The sequence below is a fragment of the Merops nubicus genome, unplaced genomic scaffold (assembly GCF_000691845.1).
Source record: "Merops nubicus isolate BGI_N331 unplaced genomic scaffold, ASM69184v1 scaffold16401, whole genome shotgun sequence".
Taxonomy (NCBI): domain Eukaryota; kingdom Metazoa; phylum Chordata; class Aves; order Coraciiformes; family Meropidae; genus Merops; species Merops nubicus.
Genome location: NW_008587743.1, coordinates 303 through 12,932, shown reverse-complemented (window position 1 = coordinate 12,932; position 12,630 = coordinate 303). Strand labels below are relative to the sequence as shown.

The window sequence follows — 12,630 nt, the reverse complement described above, 5'->3', positions numbered from 1 at the left end:
GAAAGAGAACACAATGCAAATTCCCTGAACTGCAGCTCTGAACACCGGCTGACTTTTGCACTCTCCACAGTGCTTGTGTTTGAGAGGCACATACACTGACTGCAGGGCAATCTGCAGCAGGGAAAAAAAAAAAAAAAAAAAAAAAGGCTCAAGGAAAGGATGTTCTGCCTTGTGGCAGAGATTTTTCAAAACACTCCTCTTCAGATCCCCAAACTGGTTCTCTGCATTCAAAAATTTATTTTCACTTTGAAATATGGAGGGCTTATTATCCTCTTCAATTCTATTTGTTTTAGCAAAAAAGAGATACCCTGAGTGGCTTAAAAGCAGTACTTGGAAATGGCTGATTATTTTATATACTTGCAATTGACATCTAGAAGCTCACCCAGAGAAAAAGTGCTCCTTCCTCTCGTGTACTGATATGGCTTTAGCCACTCCACTAAGATGCACACTGTGAAAGGAGACTGTCAGCAAGGACCCATTTTGCATTTAAATTGCCTCTGGTCAACAGAAATACTGTGGTTAAGGATACAGATATTTGAAATATTCTAGATGGAAAACATCTGTGTTTGTGTCATTTTAATTATCCAACATAACTTAAAGAATGCTCGAACAACAGTATCTCTGCTACAAAAGACCACGCAGGCTAAACAAAACTACCTACATATCCCAAGGCCACAGATCAGCAGCAGATAACTGGGGGAACTGACACTGTGACCAGCCAGCTGGGATAAGGCCCTGCTCTGGATGATACAGTTACTATCAACAGCAGCATTTTTCCAGCATGGAATTTTTTTTGTTTGTTTGTTTGCACCTCATAACAGAACAGTTCCAAGTGCTTTTGTCCGTCTTGCACACGTACAGCATTTGGTGCTAAAGGGTTTAGTTGTCCTCTTGGTGACAATGCAAAACCTGGCCCTCAGCACCCCCCATTTAGAGGTACACCACTCATTCTGATTTAGAGCTAACCCCATGCTCACAACAATTTTAGAGCTTTGGTTGCATTTCTTGGCACATCACAGCAATAGAAGAGATGGGCAAGCAGTAAGACAAGCATAGTCTTCACCACCATCCCTGTGACAACAGCATCAGAAATTCAAGAAGTCCCCAGCGATGTGTTTTCATGACTTAGCAAAGAAACAACCTCTCGGGGAGCTACACTGTGTTAGGGTTTGCTTTCCAGTCTTGTTTATCCTGGCACCAACACAGGATCATCTCACAATCACGCCTATGGAAAATTGCCAACACGAGGCCAGCAACGATCAGCAACCAGGTTCAAAATGTTGGTATTATCATGGCTGTAAAACCTGTCATCGTATTTAGTCCACGGAGTCCACAGCTTTCAGCTAATAAACCCGTGGCTGAATGTGTCTTCTGCAACCTGCTTCGAGACTGGTGACACCAGCTCTGTCAGACTTGATTCTGACTCTGCTAAGTTATCAAGCCGTGTCTTGTTTCCTGTCACACTCCATGCCCAGCACAAGATGAAAAAAACATTCTGTCTCCTGAGATGGAGGATGGGCACTAGATCATATCTCTGAACCATATGCCCAGGTAAGCTACATTCATCAGGAAAGAATCTCACAAAACTCTTTGAACACATATTCTGTATGTCAATATTATTTTAGATCAACCCTCTGTCACAATATGAAGAAAATTATAATGCTGTCACACTTTAAATATGCATCTTTAAAATCACCGTCAGGCTTCTCTGATGTTTGGTGAGGTCCTTGATGCTAAAACACCTTTCATTACTTCTGTAAATATTTTCAACCCACAAGTTACTAAGAGCAATTATTTTTTGGTGCATTACTCCACTGGCAGAAAATATGTCTTCTCTGTGTTAAAGCTGAACCATTATATACTTACATACAGGCTTCCACAAGCCCTTTACTTTTACCAAATACTTTATATTTCAGCAATTAACACAACTTTCATTGTATCTTCCCAAAAACCTTGCCTTTTTTTTCCTGCTTGCCCAGCTCCATAAACACAAGTGCTAAAAACCTAAAATAAAATAAAATAAATTTAAAAACCACACAGGAAATGATCAGTGTTGCAAAAACACAAGTGGGACAGTGTCCAGCTCCCAGGGTGTGGGAAAGGCTCACTGAAGCGTGGCACAGCATCTCACTGCAATAACTAATTCTTGCCCTGCTCTGCTACCTCTCTAATCCTCCATCTGCTGAGCAGGCTTCAGGTTCTGCCATATCCAGCCTCTGCGGTACCTGCAGAATGCCTTGGCATGGAGCTGGCAGGTAACTGGAGGAAGGGTGGGCCAGGAGAGTTTAAAAGCACTAGCCAGCCATTAATGTAGCACAAGGAGGTGTAGGAGAGCAGCCCTGGGGACAGGGACACCGCAGCACTGCACGTCAGCCCCGAGGCATCCAAAGCGGGTGCACTGACTCACACCTGTATATACAGAGGTGCTTTGGGGCCTTTTAAACCTCCTGCTGTTCTCACTGCCCCAGCTACGGTTCCACCACCACCACTACCAGCTGAGTCTGACACCTCTCCTGAGTGAAGACCTGCACTCATCCATTACGCTGAGCTGAGACCCTGTCAGGTTAATCAATTACCAATGAACTTGAGACCTTGTGCTTTATCATTTAGCAGGGAAAATCCCAAGAGCAGCTTAAGCACTGACAGGACGAAGTAGTTTGTTTTAGGTAGGAGAGACTGAAGGTGGAAGATGAAACGTGGCCATGCTGCCAGCTTCCTCTGGAAGGCCAAGCTGCTGCCACCGCTGAGAGAGCTCTACAAGGTGGGAGCTGCCACCGAGGGAGAACGGCCACTCCTTGTGGAAAAGGAAGACAGTTAATGTTAAGAGCATGATCTGGCTCCTACCATTTTCACTCTATGGTACCATCAGCAGCAGAGAAGAAGCAAGACATTTTTTTTTTTTCCTGACCTCTCTGTCCCAGGTCTGTCTATTCCATTTTTCATGCCTCTGGCCATTGGAAGAACAAAGCCCTCAGTTTTGGGATAACTGAACTCCTTTGAGTCTGTTCCAGTGCTTCGTGACCTGCTCTGGAAGTTCAACCTGAGCATGGCCAATCTCTGGGTGCTTGCTGTGGCCTATGCACATAGATTCTGTGATTTCCAAGGTAAAGGACAAACAAATATGACATCTTACACCATGCTGTCATTACTTAGGATTACTTTGGCGACTCTGCCTTGTAGCAAAAACCACAATGCTTTGTATCTACAGTGAGCTTTGTCTTGGCATAGCTAACATGGTACTCTGAAATCAAACAGTCTGGATTTTTTTTAGCACAAAAGGCAAACCTGCAGCTTTAAAACATCAGCGACCAGTGTGACCAGCACTCCTGTCAACAGGGATTTTTTTCGATGAGTTCATGTTGGCACAGCTATAAGGAAGCAGGAAAGAAAAAAATGTGCATCTTGAATGGTGCATGAAAGCACAAACTGAGCAAGATAAAACCCCCTGAAAAACCTCAGCACTGTCTTTATGCCAAATTCTTCTGAGAATTGGGTTCAAAAAGAATGAAAATAGTTGTAGTCTATGAAGACAGAATATTTTTAACTAACACATTTGCCTACGCAACCTTTCTAATCCACCTTCTAGTAATTAAGAAATTAGGCTTCTATGTAGAGATTAACTGCCTCTTCATGTAGTTTTAGCACTCCTTTCAAAGCTGATGAGCACACTGCTCATGGAGACACTGACAGACCACCAATAAATATGTGCACTCTGCATTTGCTATTGTTACGCTCAAAGCTTTTGGGTTTGTCTAGAGCTTTACTAAGGTATAATGTGTTATATTAGTAGTGATCTACAGGAAAAGACAAGTGAGGTAAGAAAGCTGAAGGCTGAGAATTCAGGAACTTCACATCTTTCATTTGAGCCACTTCCCTTCCTTATCTTAATATGATGGCTACTGTATATAACAGATTTGAAATGGCAGTATCCATCTCACTTAACCTACCTCACTTGTGGGGAAAGAAAAGTTAAATGCTGATTTATTCATTTAATCACTTCCACATTTAAATGTTGAAATACGGCCTTGCAAAGTAACTCATCACCCACTCTTTTAATTGCAAAGGCTCATGCAGATACCCAACACATTAAAACTAATGTCTAGAAACCAGTTTCAAATTTCTTCTCCCAAATGGGACTGACAAACAGAAGTAGAGTTTCTTTAGTGCTCAGAAAAAAATTGTATCAATCTTGCTGGAATTCTTTTTAAGAAGAAAATGAGGAAGCTCCATGATACTGAAATGTTGTACTTTTGAATGTTTAATCACAAAGATTCTGTTCTTATTTATAAAATGCCTATTTCAGACATTGCTTAAATAAATCCCTCTTGCCTCAATGACAATAAAAGGGCAGCCAGAAATGGCTTCAAACATGAAGCGAAAAGAAATGGAAAATAACATGGGTAATTAATTATGTACAAGTAAAACAATAACTAAAACTACATGCAGAAGAAAAAAAAAAATTTAAATTCCTTCTTGGGTTACTTTAGGCTGCATTTGATTCTAGAGCATTTTGAAAACAAGAGGATTCCCAAGTACTGTTCATATGCACTAATAATTAGAGCTCAAAAATAATTACGGTTCAGATGAGTCAGAATTGTCCAGAAAACAGCTCAGCTCTGTTGGAAACCAGGCTGCAGGTTTCCATGCAGAGCAGAAGTACTGACAGAACTAGCAGATGAGATCTCCAGTCCACTAATGTTAATTTTAATAAATCCTTGAATACTGTAGAGATTCACTTACACCGGAAGAAAGTCCTATATTGCTAATATTTAAGAACCACAACTCAAACTACCTTGCTGGCTTTGGTTAGTTAGCTGAAACCCAGAAACCTCCACATACATACTCTGCAGGATTGATGATAAGGACCCAGCTGGTAACTAGTGTAGGAACGTAACTGGTTCCACAACAACATGATTTTATAAACTGTAGGTACCATTTTATTCTTTATCTACAAGTCTGATTGATAAAAGTATCTTTATACTTATAACAGTCTTCTCTAGAACTCACTATCATGATAGATTTAAAAAAAAAAATCTTAACCAACAAAAAAAAACAAAAAAAACCCAAAAAAACCCCAACAAAAAACCCAACAACAAAACACCAACAAAACACCAACCCCTAGAAGAGTATCTGACAGCCCTAAAGCATGAATTAAAAAGCTTAGGAAATGGGTCAAAAAGCCATTGTCAAAGGGGATCATTATTCAATGCCATTTTTCATTTTGGGTTAATGACATCCTAAAGGGTGTCTTCTGGGACTCATAAAAGATCCAGCACTATTAAGAACTGCATCAGTGGCCTGGAAATGAAAAATACAGTCCTGCTAATAAAATTTGCAGATGACACATGCTTAGGAAGAGCAGTAAAGAACAAGAAGAACAGAAAATTGCACACATATATTTGAATTCCTGGAAATAGCTTACTCAAATGTAACACACCACCATGCCAGGACTTAACTGCAGCACGGGGCAGCAGAGCTCTAGCTGGGATTGAATCCCAGGATGAGATGGGATCAGTCCCAGGGAAGCACCATTTAGACTTTTTTAAAACTTTGGAAACTTTTCTGCTCTCTGAGTAGAATAGAGGGTGGGGGAGGCCTAGCTCTAGCAAGACCTAGCTCTACCTCCACAGCCCTCTCTCTTTCCCCTTCCTGTTCCATGGCAAGCTGACCAAATTAAACCTCCAAAACCATGATTTTTTTTTTCATTCAGTTGTATCAGCACCATTCATAACACAGCCCCACAAGCAGGACTATTGGCACCGCTCAGGAGGCCACAGATTGCAATGTGGGACTGGGAACAAACTCTGGGAGAAGGGCAGGAAATACCAGAGCACCTCTGCAGTGAATGAAACGTCCCTGTGCTGTAGCAGAATGCCTCATGGGAGCCCCGGGATGCACAAGGATAGGGGAAAGCAACACAGCCAAGGAAGTTTTAACCCCGGATCGTCACTAGATCAATACTGGAATACTGCATCTAGTTCTGGGAGATGCAGGTGGAGAAAAATCCAGAAGACGTGGGGCAGAGGTACTGAACTGCTTTGTACAGGGTGTAAATGCCTCGTGGCAGGAGGTTTAAGAGGTCAAGTGCCTCAGGTTGCACAAGAGAGCACAGACAGCTGAGTTGGTCACAGTATGTAAGCACCTTCATAGGAGTAAAATAAGCAACGGTACAGAAAGCTGTACTCTGGCACAGGGATACACACCAGACCCAGGATGGGAAGCTGAAACCAGAATCAATCTAAATGAGACGTTACAAACATATTTGAACAGCGAGAGAGTAACAGATTAGGATGGAAAATGATACCTTTCCCATCCCCTGCTACACTCAAATGAGAGCTGGATGCTTTTCAAGGAGAGGGCTTCACATATTGAGTTTTTAATTTCAAAAGATGCTACTGGAACAAAGTAGGCTGAAAGAGATGAAGCTCAGATAACCACAAGATGAAGATATGCCTAGCTTTAACCCCTGTCACTCTGTGGGCAGGATGAACCACCTATCTCATTTCCACACGACTGAACCTTTGGTGCCAAGCGTGGGTGACACAGTGACACTGTCAGACACAGGTTGCACCACACAGTGTTTAGCCGAAACAGGGAAACCATTAGACTGACGTGCACTGATGCAATACTAAAAACCAGGGCTGGGTGCCACCCTGCAGCATTGGACAGCTTCTTAGGCAGTGAGGAGTTTAGCTCCATGCCCTCCCACCTTCCAAATGCCATGTCTGTCTTCTGCCCTCATACCAGAGGCTACAGCTTTACCTTTGACAATTTCTACTCTGCATTAATAACATACAGATGCAAAAACATGCTGCATATTGAAGGTTTAGGACAGTAGAACACAAATGGGATGCAACATAAAAATAAATGCCCTAAGGCATTTTAGTACCAATTATTAATTTTTGTGTTTAATAACAAATGCATGATGAAGGCCAGTAAGCATGAACAAAATTACAGGCCAACTACACATTACCATAAACAGTATCAGCCCCACTATCAACCCCCAAAAAAGTTTAGCCAGCTACCAATTAGACTTCAACCCACTGACCACTATGCCCCTTGCTCCTGCCAGGCCACCCAGCTTCTCACCCACTTTGCAGTTGGCCCATCTGCTTTGAAGCTCCTGAGTTTGGCTTTGCTGGGAAACGAGGAGCCTAGAAAACGTTACAGCAGAGTCTGCTGGCGTGTAACTACAAATGCCACAAAATTGCTGATAACTCTACTGAGCAGAGAGCTAAACAGGACAAGGCAGACAGGCAAATGAAGATACAATGAAGCTTTCCATAAGAATGTCCTTCAACTCTGGATTAAGAGGATTATACCACCAAGTATACCATTTCTATAACCCCTTGGGTCCACATTTTCTGCAGATAAATTGAGAATGTAAATTCCCTCCAGTAAAGCTACTCAGTTCTTGCACAAACTACACAGTAGTCCACTTCTATATGCTGCTTTGCATGTCTGTGCAAAGTAGTTTCAGAATAACTTGAAATCTTGAAAACAAGACCACACAGCAAAACAACCATGTGTCATGGTCACACTGCAACATGACTAATTTGATTAAAATATATGTTGGGGGATCATTCTTGAACAGTGTTGTTTTGCAGCATATTTAACAAAACTTGATCTACAGTCTGTTTAATTATTTAGTATTTATGGGCATCAGAGCAATGCTAGAAAAACATTGCTATGGTCTCTACTGAAAAATTCCCAATCTCCACTGAAAAACACAACTAGAATTGATGTGAGGTGGACAACAGCAGATCATTCTGAACTTTCTCACCAAGTTCATTACTTATGTGGCACTGGACCTGTCAGAAGGTTACGGAGGGCTGGCCTTAAGCATCAGTGACACAGGACAGTGATCATCTGGGCCTGGTTTGGTTTCGGTATCAACCCTTTGCCACTTCACGTTGTAACACGTGGCTCTCTCCTCTGTGCCAGAGACACTCCTCTGCGCCCTGAACTATTGCACAACCCAGATGAACTATAATGAGTTACTAGTTTCTGGAACTACAACAAAGCCATCCTGACATCCGAACTGCAGAACAAGATGAAAGCCTTTAAAGAACATTATAAAAAAACCCTTTTCTTTACAATCAGAGCAGCATACTAGGAACCCCTTTAAAAACATATGAAACCTGGATTTTGCAAACAGATGAATCCCAAACTGCAAAAATACCTGTGCTATTAATGTGACCTTTCAGAATAAACAAAAACTCTCCAAATTCTTTCTGCAGAACATTACTTTACGTACAGCACATACCTTTCTGCAATCTGGTAGAATGACCAGGACGGTCAACAGGATTTGCCCCAACTTATCCCAATTGGCAGCTTGTCCCACAATTAAACATAGCAGCAGAGAACTGAAAGAAACTTTCTGAGTCATCAGGTCCCATCCTTTAGTAGTACAGGCTCCCACGCACCACCTAATCATATCATAATCCTGTTGAGCTTCATCTTAAACCTCCTCAGGTTGTTTGCATCTTTTGCTTAGTTAATATACTTCAAAATCATTTAAATGTGTAGTTAAGTATTTCCTATGCGAACATTTCCTAACTTATTTACTGGTACATAATGTACTGCATCATTTTAATACCTTTTGATTCAGGAAAAAAAGATTTGGTAAGAACAAGTGCTTGAACTGAAGTCAATCATTCAAATCTTTTAAGTAATAGCAATAATGATACTTTCCCCTCCCATGGTTGTTCCATGTAAGTATCTCTATTTACTAGGAGATAAGTAGTTATTTCACAAATAATTATATTTTTTTAATATGTTTCACTGCATTTTCAGAATGGTGAAAATCACACAGAGCTGTAAGGTGGTGCTCTTGATACCAGTTACTCTCTCCTCCAGTCACTCGCAGCTGACCCAGAGGAATCTTAACATACGTAACACAGTCTCCGTTACTCTCCCTCCCAAGCTATACAAAAGCAAAGGGGCCATCACTGAGCCTGTTTAAGAGGCATTTTTCAAAGATTTAAGTCATAGAGTAATCTATCCATGAAATATTTTTTTACCACAAGGATTCTATTTTAGCAGAGGACTTTAGAGCCCTAATGGCTCAATGGTTGGACTTGATGATCTTGGAGGTCCCTTCCAACCTAAAGCATTCTATGATTCAATGATTCGAACAACTGCAGTGCTGGCTCTAGAACACACAAGCAGCTCAGAATGGGAGGCGCCCAGGAAGCCCCACTGTCTCCAGCATTCGCTCAGAGAAACTCAACAGAAGGGCCACTCCAGAGCCCACCCCAGGCACCTGGCTCCTGTTAATCCCACTGCAAGAGGGGACCTGTCTGAAGGAAAGATGCTACTCTGGGCTTCCAGAGTATTCTAGATGCCAGATTATTAAAATAATAAATGCTGCCCTAGCAATCAGCTAAAGCAGAGAAAGAGGAAAGGTAGTGGCTGGACAATGAATTAAGGTACAGCAGGTATTTTAAAATATCCAGCATGGGAAAGGTCTCCAACTCCTAATATGCTGGATAAGATAAAACCTACTTTGAGCCCAATCTCCAGCCAAGTCATATTAAGCCACTGTTTTGTCTATACTGGATCTCCAGATTTATTAGTTATCTCTTTTAATGGGCCTAAATTCTAGTCCAGAGGAGGCCGGAGACAGAAGAAGGCATTATAATAAAAGGACTTGGGCAGAACTCTGGCTTAGATCCAGAGGTCTACTGGAGCTGCAGATGATGAGTTCATGTACCTGAGGTTACTTGAGCATGGACAGGTAGAAAAACCCAAGCAGGAAAAAGGCGTAGAGAGGTTTTACACAAGAGAGAAATAAAACAATTTTTTCCTCTTTTGAGAACACCCTTCTTTGTCAGAGCTTAGCGAACTACCTGGATAAGAACCCGTATACAGACCAAAATCCACAAACAAATGCTTAATTGGGTTGCTAAATAATTAGCCTGATTTGTATACAGACTGACATTTTAACTCTATCTGCTTTCAAGTTAAGCTCAACACCTACACACACATTTTTATCTTCAAAGACTTCTGATTGATTCTAGGGAGACTGGCTTACACATGGGTTCATCTGTAGAATTTGAGATCAAAGATAAATTTTGGCACCAAACTTCAGACTTAAAACTAGTGCCTCCAGTGCTGCTCCCTGGAAGTGCTGGGATCTCCACAAGGGAGGAAGATGACCACACCACACACACCATTTAGATAAAGATAGACACTATGCATGACAAAAGGAAGTCGTTGTTTAGCTAAGAAGTTTCTACAGCTACTTATGCTGATTTCAAAAGAACATACATAAGTGTTAGATCACCACTCTCAGGCAAGGGACAGATTCTCTTAGCTTTAGTAATGACAGTGATCTTACATACCAGATCCTGGCTGTACGGTGAGCATCTGGCCAGACTCTTTGACAGGCTAAACCACAGAAAGTGTTTACATCATTTGATGCCATTTTCCAGTTTATTATTTCAACTATTTAAAAAATAGTATTGTCATTATTATCCTACTGAGCAAATCACCTTCTCCTAAACTTAGTAACTCAGAAAGATATTATTTTCATAATCTTATCCCTTCCGAAATAAATTAATTTTGTGGATGCACAAAGGCAAATTTCTGAAAAAGTAATAAAAAGAGAAAAGAAATAATCACTTTCAGCAGAAGGACTGAACTACTGGAAAAGCATAACCTTAAGCATTGTTGGTAAAGGAGCAAGAGCAACACCTACCACAGATTTTGGTTTACTGACTGCCACCAGATTGGCCAGAAAGTCTTCATCGTACAGCTGGCTAAAAACATGGGCATCGTAAGCCACCGTTATGGAGATTTCTTCCATCATCTTGCTGGCACGCTGCTGTTAGCAGCCAGAGCAGGTTGACAATCCAAGGCTGAACCTTGACTCAGTTCCGTGTCGGTTGCTCACACCCACCTGAAGAAGCTAATGAGGAAGGAGCCTCACAAGAGAAAATATGATCCAGCAAATCTGCTCCTGTGTGGGTTTTCCTCTCAAAGGTGCCTTTTATTATCATGGGAAGCACCTATGAACCACTTGCTGCTCACGCTCCCAGCACCCAATTTGCAAAAGGCATTTGCTGAAGTTTGGTGAAAGCCAGGGAATCTCTTTTAATTCTAGTATCAGGCTAAAGATGAAAAAGCAGCAGCCAAGGCAGATTTGTGTTAAGCAAGAAAAGATCCGTCAGTGCTTGACAGCAGGACTGGAATAATTTTTGTTCTTCGCAAACTTTGTAGCAATCGTTTATGCTTTATATCCAGTTTTCTCCCACAGAAGCTGGTATTCTTGTTGGCAGAGTCTCACTTTCCAATGAATTGCTGCTTCTGGTTTTTTTGTAAATTCAGAGAGATCGATTTTAAAGGTGGTTCCTTTCAGATGTTCCTTGGAATCTTCCGCAAGTTTCTAAATGTCTCCTTTAAAAATCTTTAAAAACGCTCACTTTTGCTTTTACAGAGATCTGAATTGCACCTTGTGCCATGTAGATGCTTTATTTTTAGCAAGAACACAATGGTATCAAATCACAACTCTCAAAAAGAAGGGTCCATTTGTAATACAGGGTAAAAAAGTCACGCAAAATGCAATGAAGGCTGCAGCGTCTGTCTTGAATAAACTCACAACTCCACAAGTGAAATAAAACCCATTTATGCAATTGCAACTTCCCACAGTAGAAGGTTATTTTAACCTGAATCTGGGACAGGTTTGCTTTTAATCAAGAATTGATATGGTATCTCTTGTTTATGAGTCCTAAGCAGTGTAGCTGCCTTCCAAGTTGCTCCCAACTTTCTCATTTATTTCTTGTAACATCTATTTACACAGAGAAAAAACAGTGCAAGGAAAAAATATGGGAATTTTTTTTAAAAATCAATATTCTCAAAGCTATAAATGAAAATCCAGAAAACAATATGTGATTTGAGGAAACAAACAAAATACCCCCAAAAGAAACTCCTTTCAGGAGACTCAGGCAAGGTACGAACACTAACCAAATCAGCACTTTTGCCTAGACTTATCCATGATATTTTTATCTTTTCTGGAAGCCTTTTGTTCTTCCTGGTGCACAATCAGACCGGCTCAAGACACATAAATCATTTCAGCCGTGCATTTGTCTCCAAAAAGAGTATGTGCTGGATGCAGCAAATCTGGTAGAAATTTCCAGTGCAGGTTGCTGGGAGCATATGGTTACACTCTCACTTTCCAGAATAAACAGGGTCAGACCCACCTTACTTTTCTTTTTTTCCTGTATCTTTATCACAGAGTACACGGGTATCTAAATAGCACCAGGTGCTATTGGCATTTGAATAGGAAACTTGAGCAACAGCTGTAGAGTACAGGATTAAAACCCCAACATCTCCTTCACTTAAATAGGGGGGGGAAATGACATGTTATTGCTAGGAAACAGAGAGAGTTGTAATAGGCTTATGGCAAACAGAAAAATGCAGCACTTGAGGTTAAATCCTTGAGTCTAAAGCAGATTCTGATCATGCTTAACCCTTGCAGGGCGAAGAAAGGTGTTTATTCCTTGATAAGCACCTCTAGTGCAGTTCTTCAAAGGCTTGCAAAGTTCTTCTGATCAGTTCCCACGGCAGAGACAGTTCAGGTTCCGATCCTGACGCGATATGCGGCTCCCGAGACCGCTCTGTGTCGCC

General features: G+C 41.3%; 1 protein-coding gene across 1 annotated transcript in view; it reads right to left on the bottom strand.

The window, feature by feature from the left end:
• Positions 1 to 10,813, bottom strand: part of LOC103781334 (rab GTPase-activating protein 1-like) — a 33,729-nt gene extending 22,916 nt beyond the window's left edge. The window contains exon 1 of the mRNA XM_008949045.1: positions 10,703 to 10,813. Coding sequence (XP_008947293.1) covers positions 10,703 to 10,813 — 111 coding nt within the window. The remainder of the gene's footprint in view (positions 1 to 10,702) is intronic.
• Positions 10,814 to 12,630: the final 1,817 nt, after the last annotated feature.